Source organism: Centroberyx affinis, unplaced genomic scaffold, assembly GCF_046629955.1.
Source record: "Centroberyx affinis isolate AG114_WGS23_722 - 3 ecotype Tasmania unplaced genomic scaffold, CSIRO-AGI_Caff_v1 ptg001466l_1, whole genome shotgun sequence".
NCBI classification, from domain to species: Eukaryota; Metazoa; Chordata; class Actinopteri; order Beryciformes; family Berycidae; genus Centroberyx; species Centroberyx affinis.
In genome coordinates this window covers 1-22,247 of record NW_027279935.1, presented here as the reverse complement: position 1 = coordinate 22,247, position 22,247 = coordinate 1, and the positions used below count along the sequence as shown (strand labels likewise).

General features: G+C 42.0%; 1 protein-coding gene across 1 annotated transcript; it reads left to right on the top strand.

The window, feature by feature from the left end:
• Positions 1-4,507: 4,507 nt before the first annotated feature.
• Positions 4,508-7,204, top strand: LOC139650221 (golgin subfamily A member 6-like protein 22). The gene is made up of 2 exons (XM_071526822.1): positions 4,508-4,595; positions 5,883-7,204. Exons 1-2 carry the CDS (start codon positions 4,508-4,510, stop codon positions 7,202-7,204), a joined length of 1,410 nt encoding a protein of 469 aa, XP_071382923.1.
• Positions 7,205-22,247: the final 15,043 nt, after the last annotated feature.

The following is a 22,247-nucleotide window of genomic DNA, read 5'->3' as shown; positions in this document are numbered from 1 at the left end:
GATGTACAGTTGCGTGTCATCTGCATAACTATGGAAACATACATTGTGCTCTCTAATGATGTCACCAAGTGGCAGCATGTATAGTGAGAATAATAATGGACCAAGGCAGCTCCCTTGTGCAACCCCAAAGCAGATGTCATTTTTCTCAGACACATGATCTCCAAGACTGACGTAAAACTTTCTCCCTTTGATGTAAGTTTTGAACCAGTTTAACACAGTCAGAAAGACCAACCAACTTTTCAAGACGATTGATTAAGATATCATGGTCAATCGTATCAAATGCTGCACTTAGGTCTAAGAGGACAAGAATTGAGACCTCATTTTCCAGGATATTATTTTCTTTAAGAAAGGAGTTTATTTGCACTGAAACTACCTTTTCAAGTATCTTACTAATGAATGGAAGATTGGATATCGGCCTGTAGTTGGTCAGTGCATTACCATCTAGGTTGGGTTTCTTTAGTAAGGGTTTTACAACAGCTGTTTTGAAGGCATCTGGGAAGATGCCTGTTTGAAGGGATGTATTTATAGTCTTTAGGACATGACTTGAAACACTGTCGAACACCCGCTTAAAAAATGCTGTAGGTACAGGGTCAATACATGAGGTGGAGGAGTTACACTCGGTGACAGTCTTGCAAAGCTCAGTTAATGTAATACAAGTGAATTTTCCCATGGTTACATCTTTTTTACAGGGTTTGCTGAGGTCATCTGTGTTTACATCAGCAGCAATGCTGGTTCTAATTGAAGTTATTTTGTTATTGAAGAACAATGCAAGTTCTTCACAATTTGATGCAGAGAACTGCAGACGAGTGGGGGCAGTGTTGAGTAGCTGGTCAATAGTGGAGAATAATATTCTAGAGTTTCCAGCATTCTCTGTAATAATCTTGGAAAAGTAATCTTTTCTTGCTAGATGTATTGCTTTGTTATAGACAGTCATGGCTTCTTTGTATATATTACAGTGAACTGTGAGCCTGGTTTTCCTCCATTTTCTTTCGGCTGCTCGACAGATTCTCTTAATCTCATTAACACTGTTATTGTTTAACCATGGGGAGATTCTGTCAGTCGACCTCTTTTTAACCTTTAGTGGAGCAACAGTATTTAAAGCAGATGCATGCATATTCTGCCCATCAGTTAAGTCACCTGGCAGGTGTTGTAACATTTCAATGATAAATGCTTTAATGCTAGCCATTCTGAGAGTGACTGAAGGATAGATGCAGAAACATTTCCTCCCATAATTCATTTCTCTGACAAAGAAAACAATAGCAACAGTAACAAAGGAGAAGTTGACAAAGGTTAACAACAGCTAAAACACCCAAACAAGGGTAACAAGGTAAACTGCCTGCACATGAGCACGTGTCTGAGTGTGAGACTCTGTCCGACAGTTTCTGTCCATCCAGGTTCAAAAGAAGTTTTTGAAACACCTCAAGTGTATTGCAGACCGGTTGGGTACCCCAGATCCAGAGCATAAATCAAACCAAGACGCCTGGTACAGGTGCAGCCAACACTCTGAAGGCCGCTGACCACCGTCACTCCCTCAACGATTACTCCCACATCTCGAGGATCCCCAGGACCATCTGCTCCTTCTCTCTCTCCACCAGGTCACAGTCCTTAAAGACACAGAACACAGCACAAAAACACTCAAGTTGAGCAAATATCTTTATCATAAGCCATGTGAGAGACCAAGCAAGCAGGCAAAGGGGTCGCAGGTATAGTTTTCAAAAATAAGGGCTTTTATTACCCAGAAACTCAAAGTGCATAACATAAATGTAAAAAGCAAAGTTCAACAATAAACAATAATTCTGGGCCCATAAAAGAGGTGAAGAGAATCTAACTCAAACAATTCCAAATTAAACACAACTGAACAGAACAAACTGACCTAACAAAATGACACACTGGGGGAACATATATAGTGGCTCATCAGACCAAATAAATACAGAGGGGGGATAGACATGAACTAAACACCTAATACACAAACATGGCCATCTGTTCAACTAAAGTTAAACTAAACAATACTAAAGAATATGCAACCATAATAATAATAATAAAGTATTAACATAAATGGTGAGAACTAAACAAAATCTTCAATCATATAGTTCTTCCCCATGACATGGCGAGTAGTAGTATCGCCCAGTTAACGTGAGTTTGGAGAGGAATTTTAAGTTTCACTTTCATTGTAGTGACGCTGACTTTGATAGCGCTTAGACCCTCTAGTGGCGACAGGCGGTATAACCGGTGGTGAGGAGGGAAACCGCACCGGTGTCAAAATGGCACCACCGTGACAACTCTAATACACAGAGAATATTATTTGTTTGTTCAGTGAAACCATGTCAACTTATCGTCCCTACAAGAAAACACTTTTGTGGTAAAGTACCGCAGGCACAGTGTGATTTGCAGGCCGAGTCGAGTTCCAGTATTCCGTATGCGGGTTAGGCACGTACTGAAACTCGAGAAACCGAATGAAAGGCTGGCTCAATGAGGAAGTAGTACTACATTGTTGAGCGAGCCGTTCATTCGGGTTCTCGAGTTTCAGTACGTACGTAACCCGTACACGGAATACTCAAACCACTCAAGGAACGACTCCACATGGAAGTATCGATGCCGCTCGTCTCGGACAGCTCGGATAGCGATTTGAAAGCCAAACTAGAAATCCTGAATGAACGGCACGCTCAACAATAACATACACTACTTCCACAAAGAGCGGGTTGGAACGTGCGATGTCTTCATTTAAGGTACATGGCAATCATTCATTCGTTTAAAGAGCTTTGGAGACTCGAAGTGGGAGGAACCCGTACGTACCACTACAGACTCGGTATGTATCGAGCCCGAGAATGATCTGGTACAAATGATTCATTCGTTCACTTTTGACCAGCACTACAGTTAACGCATCTTTTGCTCAGCCATGGACCAGACACCACTCCAACAGCACCGGTAACTCAAAGAAATTACAATTAGAACGATGAAACCAACTGAACTGAAACACAGTAGCAATATAAACCATATCATGTTCACTAAAATGTGCGCACTATAAATCAGAAAGCATGTACTGTCTATTTGCTAATAAAGTTGTGAGTATGCTATATGAAACAAAAAGCCATGTGTGGAGTCATTTATTTGTTTGCTTGTGTGTATGTGCATTGTGACTGTAAAAAGTGCAAAACGTAATGACTAAATGAAACAAAAGTAAATTTACCAAAGGTGAGTGGAGTGTAGGAGTGTTCACCGACTTGTCAATGTGTGGCGGTAGATGCGGCCATCACAAGCCATTATATACAATATCCCATGATGCAACTTGGCGGGACCCATGTTTCACCAAGCTCCTCCCCAGTTTCAAATGTGAGCGCGCCTTACAGACAAATCTACAGCAAACAGCTCTTACTCAGTAAATGAATACTGTTTGTCTTGCAGACATTTTGACCCGGTATGTCTTGGAGTGCATAAGCAGTCACTAGGTCCAGCTGTTGTAGGCTTCACTTGTCTAACAGACAACTAAGCAAGTGATTTGTCTGCAAGATGCTGCTGGTGGCTTAGTTGTTGTCTCTTAGACATGTAAAGGCTACAACAGCTGGACTTAGCCACTGCCTCAGTGCGGTCTCAAAGATGATATTAAAAAAGTCAGCAAAACTTCTTCTATAGTCGCCGCCATCTTTAACAGCTGAACCGTGTAAACAAATGTAGTGTGTGTCCTGCATCGCTTAGCAACAAAAACAGTAGTGATTTGTGTGAGAAAGGGTCCAAGCCAGCATTATCTCTGTTTATAACTAACATATTGTATATGTCATGTTATCTCATTAATGCAATACATGTTAAAATAATCAGGGTTCACAGTTAGCTGATGTAGGCAGAGGCTACTTTTTAAGGTCCAAGACGATTTCATAATGGCAAATGCCGGTACAGCCAATGTGTAGAAAATGGAACTGGTGGAAGCTTTTATACCGTATCAAACCGGTTAAACCGGACCCGGCCCAACTCACAATCACATCAAGTACTTTACACTGTCAGATAAATGCTTTCAATAAGTAGCCTAATACCAAAGAAAATATATAATTCAGTGTTCAGTGTGACAAAACCATTTCTGCATTTCCAAGACAAAACATACCTCATCTAAGGCAGCCAAGATGTTCTGGATCTTTCTTCCAGCTCCTCATCTGGGCTGTGGAAGATCTTCACCAGCTTATCAGGCTGCTGGTCCAGTTTCCCAAAGAACGTTGACTGCAGTGGAACCGTAGTAATCCGCATGAACTCAGCATTTATCTACAAAGACATAACTAGCTGCCATCAGAACAATGAACAGGGCGGTGCACAGCAGGTAGAGGACCAGGTGTCTACAGAAGCTGACTGAACCATACGTCTACTTCTAAAAGCCGTTAAGATATTTTTACTATCTGTATTAATATAATGTCAAATAAAACCACATAGTAGCCTATGCGTGGCTTGACAGAGCGGGACCCATGGTGGTCCCGGGAGATCAGCATTGCATTCAAATCAACACTCTTTCATTTCTCACTCCTTGATGACAACTGCAATACAACCTGAACAGCCTGATCTAGGACCTGTATTATATCAAAACCACTTGAACCACCTCCAAAATAATACAAACTGTTACAGACACACACACTGCCCAAAAAGCCTTTGCCACAACGACCAATCTTTAATTAAAAAAATAGAAACAAAGATTACAAATACATCTAAAGGCTTTTGTACTCACCATCTGTGCAGATGGCTCAGTGCACCTCACTGGATGTTAGCTCGTGATCTGGTTGAGGAAAAGGCAGACAGCTCAAACTTTGAAACTCCAGTGCATTCAAAATGATGCTACTCAGCATTAGGTATTAACTAGACCTACATATGTCTTTAAAAGGACGTTAGATAAAAGTATTTTGTTCATTCACAATCGTTCTAGCCCCCTTCAGTTACTTGCAACTAAAGTTACATAAACCCCAAACCTGACTAGCTAGCTGCCGAACGGGATAGGCTGGCTAAAGCTAGCATTTGCTCAAGTTAGCTAACGTTAGCTAGCTTCAGTGTCTGCCATGTGGAAAATAACCACAGACCTATAAAATCCCACCTGTCACCTAGATCGTTGGCATTTTCAGAGAATCGCTTTTCAACTAACTTACGAGTAACGTTAGCCTATTTAAACTAAAAGCAACCCAATTACTGCTACAGCACTTTAACGTTAGCTAACTAGCCACATGGGAACTTGATCAACTCGGTAACAATTAAAATCGGTTTTTGCCAGCAAGTGTAGGCCTTCCAAAGCAATCTAGCAGCAAACATAATGCAATGAGGCCATTTGCAACTCATTTTTATCAAACTACTTCATGACATATAATAAAACATTTAAATCCTCACGACATGTAGCTGGCGATGTCCTGTTTGCCACGTGTACTCTTTCACACAGCCCTCGCACGCGGCCCAGGTTTCTGACATGCGCAGTGGGTGGTCTCCGATGGCCAACTAAACTCTTTCTCATTAATACAATTTTTTTTTTTAACTCTCATTACATGTCCAACCTGTTAAATTTACATTTATCTAATATGTATGAATAGAAACATGTTATTTTTTAAATAAAGCCAGCAGTTTTATAAGCTGTTTTTTGAGCATGTGCGTCTTTGGAATCTTTGGAATCTTGCCAACTTTTCTCAACCAATTGGCTTTCACGCTGCCTGCTGACACGCATTCTTGTTTATGACGCATTTGGAACTCCAGTAATCCTATAAAAGAGGCTGCTACAGCCACAGAAGCTCTATGTGGGCAAAGACGGTGAACGAGTAACACGGGAAGAGAGAGCAGTCATAGGATAGAGACAGGAGATTAGATACACTATTATTATTAGATACACTACTAGGTACATTCCGACTATCGGAGGCCTTCTGAAAGAGAAGGTTACTCTGAAGAAATGGAGAAGAAACAACAGCTCCAGGAGACCATGGATCCCATGGAGCTAGCCAGGAAGTTGAAGGCGTGTGAGGCAGAGAAGGCGGGCCTCCGCCGCAACTACAAAGACCTGGCCTCCGAACACGAGGACCAAATCCATGAAAACATGGGTCTGCAGCATCAGCTGAAGGCGCTCAGGAAAGAGATGGCCAAATGCAGACGCGAGCAGCCGAAGGCTGACAAAGACTACGAGTTCCTCCGCCGAGAGAACGAGGAGCTTCGTAGGAAACTGAAGGGCCAAGCCATCAAACTGGAGGCCAGCAAGAAGGAGGATATGGCCCTCCAGGATGGGAAGGAGTGGCCCGGCCTTCCCCAGAAAGAGAAGGCCCTTGGCAGATGTGAGCAGTCCATGGCAGGCAAGGAGAACGTGTGGGACCTCCGTGGGAAAGTTAAGGAGCAGGCCATGAAGCTTGAGGCGTGTGAGAAGGAGAATGTGGCCCTCCAGAAAGAACAGGAGCGGGCCAATAAACTTCAAGCAGAGGAGGAGATCCTCCGCCGAGAGAACGTGGAGCTCCACAAAGAAGTACAGCAGCAGGCCGTGAAACTCACGGCCTGCGAGGAGGACATTATGGCTCTGAGGAAAGAACAGGAAAGAGCCAGTAACCTGCAGGCAGAGAAAGAGGAGATCCTCCGCCAAGAGAACCAGGAGCTCTGCAAAGCAGCAAAGGAGCAGGCCGTGAAGCTGGAGGCCTGCAGGAAGGAGATTACGTCCCTCCAGGAAGACAAGGAGGGGCTCAGAGAACAGGCCACTAACCTTCAGGAGATCCTCCGCCGAGAGAACGAGGAGCTCCGTAAGGATATGCAAGAGTGGAAAGAGAAGCTCCAGAGTGCCCATGAGCGGGAGAACACTCATCGGCAGGAAATGGAGCTGATGAAAACGCTCCAGAGGGAGCTTGCCTCAATCACTGAAAAGCTGACTGTTAAGGTCAAGGAACAGATTGAGGATAAGAAAGCCCTCCAAGAGAAAATCGACCTGAATCACAGCCTTGAGAAAGAGAAGGCTTTGAGCCACCAGGAGCAGTCCATGAGGCTCCAGGAGGTGGAGAGTCTGGTGAAGGCACTGCAGAAAGAAAATCAAGAGCTGAAAACGCTCCATGCAGAGGAGGCCTTGACCAACCAGAGACTCTCCATCGACCTCAAGGCAGAGAAGCAGGAGAAGGAGGAGCAGGCAAAAAAACCCAAGAAGGCTTCCATGATGAGAAGATTCTTCAAGCTCTTTACCCGTCAGAGGAAGGAGAAAAAAAAGGAGGAGAAGGTGGAGTCCACTTGACTTGCTTCAAGAGGACTAAGGCTTCTATAATGAGAAGATTCATCAGCTCTTTACCCGTCAGAGGAAGGAGAAAAAAAAGGAGGAGAAGGTGGAGTCCACTTGACTTGCTTCAAGAGGACTAAGGCTTCCATAATGAGAAGATTCATCAGCTCTTTACCCGTCAGGGGAAGGAGAAAAAAAAGGAGAATATGGAGTCTGCTTGAGTTGCTTCAAACCAAGAACCTCAGCACACTGACACCTGTGCTCACTCCCTCTCCTCTCTCCTCACCCACACACACCCTTACCCTACACTCTCTTCCAACCCCCCCCCCCCCCTTTACCTTCTATTTTCCCTTAATAAAAGATATCACCTTTGATATCTTAAAAATAATGCACCGCCTGTATTATTTTCATTCTGTAAGTGGCTCTACAGCCAACACTGTATGCAGAGGATTTAAGACATCTGGACATACAGTACAATGTATCAAAATATCAAAGCTGTCTTGGATCTATAGTTGTTTTTATGTTTTTATCATATCAATTGTTTGTGTGGTTTTGCAATTTAAATGCTGCTGTCAAACTGAGAAATGAAAGTGGAACTGCTGTGGTACATTTACCTCATCCTGATGTCACATCATGACCTTGGAATAATAAGGTCCCATCTGACATTTTAGTCAAAAATAAGTTATTTAAATAATGCAGCTCTAAAACATGTCTTAACATATTGCTGAATATGCATGTAGATCAGGAATGTGAGAAACTAAAAGCTTAATATTTCATAACTACTCTGAACACAGATGGGAGTTTACATTTCCAAGGGTTTACATTTCCAAGGGTTCCAGCTGAAAAGATGTTGGTATCACATCCTTCCGGTATCTATTTGCGTGGACCCGGCACCTGGTGGCATGAAAGTTTTTTTTTGTATATATTTGTCTGCCATGTAATAATCACAATAGTTGACCCTTCTTTCATTTCCCCTCCCTTCCAAAAACCTAACTGGCTCATTTCCATATGAAGACAGGTGTTTACCATATTAGAAAGAAGCAAGAAGCGCATAGTCACACGTCACACACGAGTGAGCTGCTCTGCAGAGTGTGTTATGGTAAACTTCAGACAGCGTCATGGCCAAAAGTTGAATTTGCTTTCCTTTATATGTCCGCTGTGTGGACTATTTTGGAAAATTAGACAAGGTAAGCATGAAAAAAAAAGAAAAAACAAGAAAAATTCTTGTGTGTATTAGGTCTCTGCTGGGACAATAACATCTAAATTCACATTTGCATATATAATAATAATAATAATAATAATAAACTTTATTTGTATAGCACCTTTCATACAAGAAATGCAGCTCAAAGTGCTTTACAACAAAGAAATTTCATACATGAAAATAGACATAGAATGAGCATAACATAAGATGGAAAATAAAACCCACTGAATAATAATAAAAATAAAGTTAAGAAATAGAGTACATAGAATAATTAAAATCAAGTAAAATACAACATTTTAAAAGAAGTGCAGCAGTGCATAAGCGCGAAGCAAAGTTAAAAAAAAAAAAAAAAAAGTTTAAGGCCTGTATCAGGAAAGTCGTAGCTAGTTAAAGGCTAAAGGGAAGAGATAAGTTTTTAGCTTTCTTTTAAAAATACTTAGTGAGCTGGCTTCCCTGATATCTATAGGCAGTGTGTTCCAGAGCTTTGGGGCGTGATTGACAAAGGCTGCATCCCCGATTTTCTTTCGGCTGTTGCTGGGAACCTCCAATAAACCAGCAGCAGATGATCGCAGTGTTCTTGAAGGCAAGTAGTGAACAAGGGAGTTAGAAATGTAGCTTGGTCCTAGCCCATTAAGGGCTTTGTATATAAGGAGGAGGACCTTAAAATCAATTCTAAATGTTACAGGAAGCCAGTGTAGAGCAGCTAAAACTGGACTGATGTGCTCTCTCCTCTTGGTTCTGGTTAATAGCCGAGCTGCAGAGTTTTGAATAAGCTGAAGTCTCTCAGTGTTTTTTTTCGGGAGACCAGTAAACAGTGCGTTACAGTAATCGAGTCGGCTTGAAATAAAGGCATGAATCAATTTTTCAGCATCTTTTTGATTTATAAATGGTCGTACTTTAGCTATGTTTCTAAGGTGGAAAAATGATGTTTTCGTCACCTTGTTAATGTGGGACTTGAAGTTTAGATCTGAATCTAGGATAACACCAAGACTTGTAACCTCAGATTTAATCCAGGGAGTCAGTGTTCCCAGATTATTAAACAGCATTTCCCTTTTTGTTTTAGGGCCGACTAGTAGGATTTCAGTTTTGTCCTCGTTTGCTGTAGGTACAGGGTCAATACATGAGGTGGAGGAGTTACACTCGGTGACAGTCTTGCAAAGCTCAGTTAATGTAATACAAGTGCATTTTCCCATGGTTACATCTTTTTTACAGGGTTTGCTGAGGTCATCTGTGTTTACATCAGCAGCAATGCTGGTTCTAATTGAAGTTATTTTGTTATTGAAGAACAATGCAAGTTCTTCACAATTTGATGCAGAGAACTGCAGACGAGTGGGGGCAGTGTTGAGTAGCTGGTCAATAGTGGAGAATAATATTCTAGAGTTTCCAGCATTCTCTGTAATAATCTTGGAAAAGTAATCTTTTCTTGCTAGATGTATTGCTTTGTTATAGACAGTCATGGCTTCTTTGTATATATTACAGTGAACTGTGAGCCTGGTTTTCCTCCATTTTCTTTCGGCTGCTCGACAGATTCTCTTAATCTCATTAACACTGTTATTGTTTAACCATGGGGAGATTCTGTCAGTCGACCTCTTTTTAACCTTTAGTGGAGCAACAGTATTTAAAGCAGATGACAAGGTATTGTTGAAATTTTCAACCATGTCATTTAAAGAGCAGGCAGTGCTGTATGACTCAAATGATTTCATAATATTAGAGAACTTTGCTTCAGCCTTGCTATCTAGGAATCTCTTTTGAACCAAAAATTCCCTTTTAGTCTTTGTTAAGATTAGGCTGGCATCAAAAAACACACAGTGATGGTCAGAAATAGGTAATTCTAATACTGAAACACTGTCAATGTTTAACCCTGTTGTTATTACCAAGTCTAGAATGTTACCATGCTGATGAGTGGGTTCATTTACATGTTGGGTAAGTTCAAAGCTGTCCAGTAAATTCACAAGCTCCATCGCTTTAGAGTCATTTTTTTTGTTGATATGAATATTCAGGTCTCCATTCAGGATTAATCTGTCATATCTAGTGATACCAAGTGAGATCAGCTCTGAGAATTCCTGCAGAAACAGCGATGAATATCTTGGTGGCCGATACAATGTAATGATGAGCACTGATAATTCTGTTTTGAGCTCAAGAGCAAGATATTCAAATGATGTAAATTCACCCAGGTCAATGTCATTACACACAAACTGTGTAGAAAAAATGGCTGCAATCCCTCCTCCTTTCCTGTTCTGTCTGACTGACTGCTAAAAATTATAGTTTGGAGGACAAGCCTCTATCAGTGTTGCTACACCAGTAGTGCTGTTTAGCCACGTCTCAACTAAAAACATTAGATGCAAATTCCTTTCAATTATCAGATCATTAACCAAAAAGGATTTGTTAGCCAGTGATCTGACATTAAAAAGAGCTAATTTCAGCTGTAGGGATTCTGTGACAGGAAAGGAAACTGGTTGTGGCTGAACATTGACAAATTTAAGATTACTGAGACAGGTACCAGATGGTCTGTGATTGCTACGATTGGTTTGACCATGCCACCGGCTGTTTAAGATCACCGGTATGTTTAAGGAAGCGGCATGGGGTCTGTCTCATCTCTGATAGACACCTGATCGATGATGTCTGTGGTTATTGCTGTTTAATAGTTCATCAATTTGACTGAGCTTCAGCGTGGCAGCTTTAACTAACTCCTTGATTGGTGAGTGTGGTGGACGGGGGGAGGGGGGCGTTGGATCCCTGATGGGGACAGAGACCTCCTCTGAGTGCCTTGGGTGATGTGGAGCAGAGGGTCAGGTGAGGGGGGAGAGATACAGGCTGTCTGCCTGTGTGTGCAGTCCTTGTCCTTCGTGCTTATCTGAGCATTCTTGTTTTGGTGTGGCATCCCAAGAGCATGACGTAGATTGGCGCCCAGTAATCTGGAACCAGTGATGCTTGGATGAATCCCATCAGGCATAAAGCGGTCTTTACAGTTCCAAAAGATATTGAAATTGTCAATAAACTTTATCCCATGGGTGAGGCACGCCGATGTCAGCCATGTATTCAGGGCAAGGAGTCTGCTGAAAGATTCGATTCCTTTCCCCAAGGTTGGAATGGGGCCTGAAATGAATAGATGTTGTGATTGACAGTCACTCAGCTTCTCCAGTAGCAGGCAAAAGTCTTTTTTCAGGATCTCAGAGCCAGTTTTCCCTCGCAGAATGTCAAAAGACCCAGTGTGAATAATAATCCTCATGTTACTTGGATGTGTAGAGAGGATAACTGGCAACAGCCCTGTTAGCTCTCTGACAGATGTGTCATCCATAGTTAGATTTTCAGTCTTTGCCATTCTTACATGCTTGGTTATAGAGTCCCCAATCAGAATAGTGTCTGACTTATCAGCTGAGGAATTAGCACTATTTCTGGGCTGCATCATTGAAGTGCTGTCATTAGCATTAGCAGTGACTGGATCCGGCTCACTGAGTATTTTCTACCTGTTCTCCAGTTGTAGTCCTGGCCGGGGAGTGTATTGGGGAGAGTATTGGGGTTTCCTCTTGTTTTTGTTATTGTTTCCTCCGCTGCCCCTACGGCGGACAACGTCCGACCACAGCTCACCAGGAGTAGAGACTTTTGGTCTAGCACCCTTGCTGTGCCAGTAGCCCATATCTGTGGCGAGTAGCGGTGGGGATGCCTCCGGGGCCAGTCCACCTTGCGGCTCGGAGATAGTGTCTGTAGTGAGTGGCGGAGGGGATGCCTCCACGGCTGGTCCATTTGCGGTTGGGTCAAGCCAGGGGAGAGTGTCAGCTAGGTCCGTAGTATGGGTAATGCGGGCTGATGACTCGAACAGCGTGTCAATGAGCTGCTCATCCTGGTTGATTTGGTAAAGTGTAATAATCCTTCCTTCCAGTTCAGTAATTTGCTGTGATAACTGAAGGCAGCCAGCACAGTCAGAGCAGGAGGAAGAGTCACTGACTTTAACCATCGGCATTTTCCCACAGTAACAATTAAAAATAAATAAATAAAAGATAAAAAAGAATAGCAACAGAAAAACTACTTAAAAATTGTTGGTCAGCGGGGAAAAACAGGAAAAAACAGGAAAATATTGCTGAAAATAGATAAGCCGGCAAGGAGCAAAGCAGAGAGCGTCTGGTCAGGGAGAAAGCCGGAAGTAGTAGTATGACTGCGAAACAGAAATTATTGGAGTGTGGACCTGTAAGTCCCACAGTTAAATACAGTATGTGGGCAATTGCGCATGTTATGTTGAGTGTCCAGAAATAATTGGTAATAACATGAGAATTGGCTGAGTGAAGGGCTGTAAGACCCACATCACTGTGGGCATTTCAAAACCAGCGCGGTCCAGCTGAGTGTCGCATTTAGGCAGACTTCTAGCTGCATGGCATGACCATGACATGTTTTATTGCTGTCATTTCATTATTCGCTGACATTGTTTCCTACATTCAAAATCAATATCCTATGAAAGTATTGTTATAGGTCCCCAGTAGTCAGAGCTCTAAGGTCATGTACTCGGGCATAATGTTTAGGCGGTTAGGTCTACATTAAGCTATATGGCTCCAATGCGCTTGTTGTCTTGATATGTTCCGGAACCTCATCATTTACAAATCAAGCACTGATTGCATCTATGGAGAACAGCATACAGAGATAGAACAATGAGCTGAACTTATGGGAAACTACAATAGTAATAATTCATACAAAGAGACAAACAAGGGTGGAAACAAGGTTGGGGAGTGTATTTAGACCAGTGGTACAGACAGTTAGAGCTGAGTGTGTCTGTTATGAGTTGTGCCTCCTCTACCAGGACAGAGATGTCCGCCTGTCAAAGTCCATGTCCTACGCTCTACACCATGGAGCCAACCAGATGGCTCTTCAAATGAGTGCAGGTGAGACGCTCACAAACTGGTTCTTATTTATCTAACAGGCACAGATCCTGTACAGACCCACGGACGTCACCTAAATACCACTGGTAATAACGTCAACTACCGTTAACGGTTTGCAGGACAGCAGAAGATGTGGATCTCTGTAAATTGAGGGCGAAGAGTGTGGCTCTGTGAGATCCAATATGGCATTATCAGTATGAGACTGAATATGGCATTTAGAGAGGCCATCTCTTAGTCAAAGACGCCCTCTAGAGGCCATCGGATGAAGCAGCATCTCACTAAGCGTTACCTGACTCACTGACTGACTGACTGACTGACCTGAATTTTGCCCTGATTCCCTCGGCTGCCCATTCCTTGTGGAAAACTCCACCCTCTGATATGTTTTACACTGTTATAAATCATCAATCTGTGATGTTCAGTGCATTCCAGGAGTTATTTTGTGATGAGGTGTAAGGAACTTACTTTTTTGTTGTACCCACTTTCCCTTAACCTGCCTCGTTTACTTTTACTTCTGTTAGTTATTTCCTACATTTCCCAGAATGCCTTTCAACAACCTCCAGAAAATGTGTCTGAACTCGTTGCATTCAGCTGTGGATTTTATGTGCAGATGGAGAGAGCGATAGTGATAGTAAGAGACACATCATTCATTGTGGCTGCATTGCATTCTGGTCCATTGAGGCTACTGTCAGTGGAGAAATTGATCTCTCTCCTACGATGGATTTCCCTGTATGATTGTTGAATGTTGGTGCAAAATGGTGGCTCTAGAAAGAAGCCCTTGCTCTTTGATTCTGAGAGACTGACACCAAAACCTGGTATTTACTGTAGATCGCTGAAACAACATTAACATTATTAAATTGCTTTGTAGCTGCTGGAAATATCTCAACGCGATGTCAGAAATACAAGGTACAAATCAATAGTTGTTTTTTAGTAGTGTTGAAGTGTTTTAGGGTGGATTTGTCCTTTGCTGGTGATACGTCCTGGTGATCAGATTGTATTCAGATAGTTCAAAAACTCATCAAATCCAGGTGTTAATGCACCCAAGACTCACTGAAGATCTGATTAGCCAAACCAGCTCCACAGATGGTCAGAGACATATGTAGATACATTAGCAACAAACTGTAAATGCATTGCGACTCCAGTCCACAAGCAAAAGAAAGGGTTTAAGTGTCAATTTTAAAAGATGCAAATATTACAAGAGGAAGTGATGCAAAAATGTGGTGCTGAATCTGGTACATTAATTCTAAACTAGTGTGCTATGGAGAGAGTTTACGTGTGCCTTAGGATTTAGCACATATGCATACAGAATATCATGATCAAAAAATGCCCCAAAAATTACTACATTACTATTGTTGAAATATAATGAAATCAACCTATGATCATATTTGTCCCCATTCCATGTGAATGCAGTTTGCTCCCAGGCCTGGCATGATATTGTCTGCCTTACCATCTTCCCCTCCAAATTTTCTTTTTCTTTCTTCCTTTCTTTGTTTTTTCGAGACTTCCAGCTGAAAGTTCAGGGTACAGTCATATTATTGCGTCTTAACCTGGCTGTAATGTTCTGGTAATCTCCTCCATTCCTAAATCTCTCCATGTTGTTCTCTCATTCTCTTAATCTCTCACCTTCTGAAGTTCCTGGTGGCTTCATTAAAGCGCTTTGTTTCTCTCTATCGACCCCATCTCTCCCCTGCTGGCGCCTAGCAGCTCCATACTTCAGTAATCTGCCTACTCTCTCTTGTTTCTTTACTCTGTATTATAGTCCTCCAGGCTGAGCAATAGATTTCAACGGAGATCCCCCTTGAAAGGAGCTCTTCAGGTTAGTTTATTTACAGTGACTGCAGTGCAGGAGAGCGCCCATTCCAGCATTAGCCAGTGGATTAGAGACTTCACTGTAGTTGACCTGATGCCCCGATTCAGTTGGTGCTGTGATGTAATGGTGCAATGTTCAACTCTGGCCCTGAACTAGGGCTGTGACATTGACAGTCGATAATCAATAAATTATCAAACGCATTCATTGATTGCCATATTCGCACATCAAAGGGAACGTTCGATATTGGCTATCCAATTGTGTTGCCTATTTTGATCACATGAAACTGAGCCAATGCAATTGGACAGTTCAGCTGCAGGAGCACCCGATGAAAAAATGATTAGCACACCAGAGAATCTTGCCATTGAAGCCTAGGCTGTGACTGTTGTGTCTGTCTGTCTCCGTCCATTTCAATTCATTTTCAATGAGAGCTGAAGAGTTGATCTCCCAAATGGTCCTGTCACGTCAGATTTCCATCCATTTTGACAGACTCAGGTCAACTGCAGTCAAGTCTCTAATCCACTGGCTAACGCTGGAATGGTCGCTCTCCTGCACTGCGGTCACTGTTCAAGTTCAACCCAGTTGAACTTTTTCTGGACAACGTCCCTTTAGCAAATACGAGACGTTCCTACTTTTTTTTTTTTTTTTTTAAATCAGACAGAAATGTATCCATCAGTAATTCTGGATCAGTATGGCCGAGGCCGACAGGAAAAGTTGCCCTAAGTAAGATAAATGCACTGTTTCTGTTTGTTTTGTTAATAAATCTTATTAAATGAACTGCGATTGTCAGTCTTTCTGTCAAAACCTTGACTATATTGCCCAGTACCCAGTATAACACTAGAAATACATTAACGTTATTGATTAAAAATATAGATATATAATAAAATATCGATAATTATCGATTTGAGATGTTTCAAATAAATATTTTTTTAAATATTTCATATTTAAATATTCAAATTGTAATTTTTGGTCAATGTCACAGCCCTACCCTGAACCTGTGTCGCTTTTCAACTCTCTTGCTCTCTTGCTCACCATCAGCCAAAGCAAAAATGTCACAAAAATCAAAATAAGAAACATATTGTGTGCTACCAATTACACATATTTTTCCAGGTTGGGATATTCTCTTTTTTTGTTTGTTTCCATGGTTACAGTTCTGCTACAGTGTAGCCAAGGCTGCTAGCTACAGACATTTCTATGGTTACACTTCTGCTGCAGTGTAGCCATGGATGGTAGCTACAGGTGTTTACATGGTTCCTAAACATTGCATGAGAAAAGTTGAATGTGGCGACCTTCTAAGTACTTCATTTTTACTCAGAGGCTACCAAAGAGCATGTATCACTCCGCAGATGACAGAGTGATACATCACTACGTGTTTGTGTTCTCGGGGGTCTCTTCATCTTCCATTCTCTCTATTACATGTTTTTTTCTCGATGGTATCTCTTCTGTCCTGCCTCCTGCCTTTTCTGGTCTGTCTCTATGGATTATCCGGCACAGCTGTGTTGATTTGTTAGCAGCGATGGGAACCGAGAGCGAACAGAGCGAAGGAAAGCACCTGTATCCCTCTCATCTCTCTTTCTCCAGCTCTTGTCACGCACTCCTTCTCTTCGCTTCTTCACTGTTTGGAAAACAGAGCCAAGTTTCCATCAACCGATAGACCATAAAACTTGAATGCTCTCCGTTTGTAGGATGTCGTGGTATTTTATGTATTTTGCTCACTATTTCAACTAGTTTGTAAGATAGGTATAACCATATTTATAAAAGAGCCATGTTCATAAGTAAAATCTTATACAATGTTATATCCAGTCACGAAATACATCTTTGGGTCAATGTACAGTAAGGAAGATGAGGATTGAGATTGAGTGTGTGTATGTGTGTCTGTGTGTGTGTGTGGGTGTCTGTGTGTGTCCTCCCTGCAGGTGAAACCAATTAAAGGATAACTCTGCCAAAACCCCCCTTCCACCGTGTCCTCCTTCACATACATAGGGGTGCAGACCACAGGAACCTCACAGATTGATTTCATTTTGAGGGCTACGATTTGATAATAAAAAGGTTATTGAAGCCGGAACAACATAAATGTCACCCTCCATGATTAAATACTGAGTCAGTGCGAATTTCCTTCCATCTCATTGTATAAAGTCTCTCATCAGGGTATACTGATCCCACCATAAGTTCATGAAGAGAATTCATATAGAGTTTATTCATCCAGAGGCAGTCACACTGTAACATAGACACCTTGAGGGTAATGCATGGGGGTATTGATCTGTATCCATACATTGTATACACTCACTGCACCTGTTTACACTCACACTCATGCATGCACACTGCCTTTTTCTATGAGTCTAAATGATTTATTATTGGTTCTATTGTTTGGGATGTTTTTTTCTGGAGACTCTGAAGAGCCAGCGGTCTCAACATCAGAGGGACTGGAACTTTAAAGCAGGCATTGATAGAAGAAGAGATGGTGAATAATCAAAAAAGGTCATCTTTGCACAACCGTGTGTACGAGTAGGAGGAGGAGGAGGAGGAGGACAAAGTAGAAATCTGTAGACTCCCACACACTGTCTTCACTTACAAGAATTGTATTTATTTATTTATTTATTCATAGCAGGCAGAGATACCTGAGTCTACAGATTTCTAGATGGTGAATAATGCCATAAGATTAGAATAAATTGGCATTTTGGACTACCTAGTTTTAGGAAAGTGTTACGGACATCTGTGCTATACAGTAGGAGCTCCCTCTGGCTCCAGCCTGTCCTCAGGTCAGGATTACTACAAATGCTGAAGTAGCCTAGCTGATCCCATGAGACCAAGGTCCCGGTTTCATCTTATTAACTAAGAAATATATGCAAATCAAGTTGTGGCTCAAACAAGTCCTGTGTAAGCAAACAGCCCTTTCATCACCAATTGCAAGCACAAATTGCATGCATCAGCTGTAAGCTTAATCCACCAAGGCTGGCACCCTTGTGCCCTAAATCCGCTTTACAACTGGAGCGTTCTCTGATCTGATTTCAGATTCTAGGAAAAAAAAAACCTTTACCTTACATGCCTGACTCACTGGTGACGATGCCTGTGTCTCACAGCCATGACAGCAGGCATTCTGAATGGCAAAAATCTCTTTGTACCAAGTCTTTGTGCCACCTTTCAAAGGATCTTATTTGGGAAGTTGGTGTTGTGAAGTGTTAGTGAAACGGGCGCAATCCTGATTTGCATGGCCTCACCTACAAATAAATATCAAGTAAATCATATTTAACAGTAAGCAAAATAATGAGATTCACATATGACCATGTCAGATGCAAAGAGGCTTCATTTTTCGTTCACCGATTTGGTTAATTTGGTGATATAGCACGCTCTCTACTGTGCAGAGCTTTACTGAATCTGGGCTTAAGACGTTATTAGTTATTGTATGATCCCAGGTAAGTGAAGCTGTTATTTGGGCATACCAGGTAAGTACAGCAGTTCCTGGCTAGTTCCACAAAAAAAACAACTGATTTCCAGATAGGGAAATGGTGCAGTGATTGGTGTGGAATGATGCCACTGCTGGATCCCAGGTAGATACAATAGTTATTTGTTGTTTTCAGAGTGTGCCATCCAAGGAGAACTGTATCACTGTAAAGGCGATATCTTGTAATCAGCGTACTTTTCCATCAAAATCTCCTGAGGGAAATGACAGTCAAGTTCACTGTCTTTAGAATAAGGTGAAAACTGCCAAACAACACCCAGCCCTGCCTGCTACAACAGGCTTCCCTTTGTTTCCAGATGAAACTTGATTTTGCTCATCGCATTCCTAGAAGTACCTGCGCTTGGTGGGTGGTACACTTTCTTTATTGTGTGTCTCTTGTCGAGTTCATTCCTCACTGGAATCACATAATACACACACCTTTCTTAGCTTCTGCACTGCTATTAGCAATACTGCATTGCACTGATTCAGTTTCATGCTTCGGTCGGTCACAGCTCGGTTTTTCCAAACATTAAAAATCCTGAAGATTGGATCGAGAAAATCGATTTGTGCATTTTGCGTATCAAGACAAAATCATATGAAGACAGACAGAGTGGGGATTCTTACATGAATCAATATTTTCCCTACACCTAAGACACACACACACACACACACACATTGACTCGCTGTGTGCTGGTAGGTTTAGGGTCGGAATCCTCTGTGTGGAAATGAAAGGCATCTGTGAATTGGAACTTTCCTCTCATTCTCATTCTCACACACACACACACACACACACACGTTCAGACGCAAAAAGAGAGAGGTATATGTGAAAACAAATCATATCCCACCACCCCCTGGTTCCTGCTGTCATTTGAAAACCTCATAGTCTTGTTAAAGAATTACGAAACCTATCTCTTGGAGTTAAAGTTAAACGTTGTGCAATGTGAACCGCACACCTTGTCAAAGCTTTCAGCCAATCAACCCTCCAATCAAGCACATCATTACATAACTGTAAAACATGTCTGTCTTCTTCTGCATTGCAAAGCCAGGTGACTGTACTGACTATTATTATGTATTTATTGATATCGTATGTTTTTATTGCATGTAAGTAATGAGTGATTTATGACTGGGATGGCCGGAGCTGCGCTTTATATCAGGTCTGATGATGGTCTGATGATGATTCAGAACTGATGATGTTTATGGTTATGTAGTGGTTTGGTTTTACTCACGCCATTTTGCATCCCTAATCAAATACAACTGGATGCTTACCAGGAGGAACTCAAATTGGATGCCGCAAAAAAATGGCTGCAAATGTAAATTGTGACATTAAAGTGATATTCTGACCCTAATTTCTTCATTTTATTTTGACGTTTTCCATTGATTTCTTCTGTTGATTCCAAGACATGTAAAAGCTTTCATGAACTGGACTGAAACACTGTTGAGTCATAACACTTGGTGATAGAGAGCAGCAAAACGGATTATTACTATGGATTATTACTTTAAGTGAAAGTAAAGGGTTATGGTTGTACATACATATCAACCTAAGCACTGCAAGCGAGCTGTAAAGTCACCCAGCATGCTCGGATAAAAACATACCAGATGAGTTTTCACGTTTTAATGTCTGGTCACAGTGGCCCCCGAAATCAAGTCTTGATGGAAAAGCATGCCATACATGTGTTTTCATGTTATGGTAGCAAATTGCAATCGCTGAGCATGAAATGGGGCATGCATGAAGAGGTATGGGAATAACCAGCATACAGGCTACAGAAGAAGCTTGGCTCATTGACAAGGGGGACTTGTGGAACTGGTTAGCTGTTGGACTGGACTTATTGTGAACTCAGAGAAGAGACAACAAGAGATGATCTACAGCTCATGTGATGCTCGTAAATCATCTTCCTCATTGTATCTTTATACGCCCTGAAGGAGCGGGCTGGTCTGTGTTTTCACTGTGGTTGGTGCGAGCTGTTATCACTATGATGTCTGATTTCACTACAGACTGCTGCTGAACAATTTATACCGTTAAATCTTTTTAGGGATTATACTACAGTAAACATACAACAGTGAAATTGTGCAATTTTGTGGAAGTATTGCTAAACCCTAAACCTAATATCAGTTTATAAAGAGATTCACACGAGACCACCCTCATTCCCGGGTCCCATCAGGTCCCAGTACTCCCAGTACCAGGACAGACACTCTAACCACTCAGCCACTGATCTGGTAGAATAACACAATATGATGCTAATAAATCTTTTAATCCATGATTATTGGTACAATTTGGTTTCTGAACTGCTGAGCACACTGTTTCAAGCCAGTAGGGTCAGTGGCTGTTGGGATCATAATGTGATACTTTACTGATCTATATAGGGAAATCCTCTCCTCTCTTGCCCTCCTCCACAGGGAGGTCAGAGGTCAGGAGCGTTTATTCGTTAAGTTCAGTTTGTCTGGCCAGGTGAGAACAATGCCATTTGAACTCGGGCGGCACCAAATAACTGCATCAATACACGTGAAAATGCAGGTCTCAGTCCTCTTCCAAACAAACTGCTGTATGGTTCATTAGGAGAGAGAACGTGACCTGAATAAACTCCAAGAAACGACCCCAAAACACAAGCTTTTATGGGTAGAAGGAGACGGATGTTGACATCTGATAGCCAGCAGTTCCTCGTGCTTGGGAAGCCTAGTATAATAATGTGAACCAAAGGCAAACCACAGTCTGGACTGATGCTTATATTCAGCTATTTCTTCATGTGTTTTTCACTGGTATGAACACCAGAGAACCGGTACTGCAAAGAGACAAGTCCAGCTTAGCTAAAGTTACAGGGGCTGGAATCAGATTTGTTTTGACTCCCCACCCCTGCCAAAATCTCTAACCTGGCAGGATGACAGGTTACCAAAACTCTGTCCAATCAACAAGCTACTTGTTAGTCCATGTGACTTATGTTTAAAAAGGCCTGTTTCGCTTGTAGTTGAGCAGCGTGAACCCAAATGAACCAAATACAAAAATGCAACAAAGTCATCTTTTGTTCTCCTCTGGTTCGGGCCAAAGAAAACAAGCTGTAGGTGTGATCACACCCTCAGCAGGGTGGCTGCCTGCATGTTAACCTGGGTGAAGGATGGTCTGTGTAACCACTACTCCACCATGATGCACAACTGTTTGAATAATGTGGTTTCTCAACTGCTGAGCCAGTTTGTGGGACAGTGAAGCATCAGTGATGGGACGGGTCTATTTAAGAATCCCCATACCTGCTCTCATTCTCCCCCTTTCCCTCTAACATCCAACCAGGCTTTAACTAACCATTGACCCCAGTCTAATAGCACATGGGACAGATCCTGTGTACCTGTGCTGTTTTTTCTCATTATATGACATACTGTGCTGATGTTTACTGTGCTCCAGTACTGACTTTTTCTTCTCTTTCACTCAGTGGGATTCACCAACCTTCAATATGGACTTTTGCTGGATCCCCCCCCCCCCTCTGGCCTATTGTTGACTGGCATTTCAGAAAATCCACTACATCAACAATCCATCATCCTTCATCTTTGACAGAGATAAACTGTGGATTAAGGGAATGTAGTGCAAGGACTGTTATTAACCTATCAGCAGTGTGTGTGTGTGTGTGTGTGTGTGTGTGTGTGTGTGTGTGTGTGTGTATGTGAGTGACTGAGTGAGATAGAGACACTCTATGGGTTTGTGTGTATTTGCATGTGTGTGTGTGTGTGTGTGTGTGTGTGTGTATGTGTGTGTGTGTGTGTATATA

Bases quoted from the DNA above. Each gene is read 5' to 3' on its own strand.
- LOC139650221 (XM_071526822.1), top strand. From the start codon at position 4,508: ATGACAACTGCAATACAACCTGAACAGCCTGATCTAGGACCTGTATTA. The intron at 4,596-5,882 runs GTTACAGACACA...CTGAAAGAGAAG, and splicing joins CCTCCAAAATAATACAAACT to GTTACTCTGAAGAAATGGAG.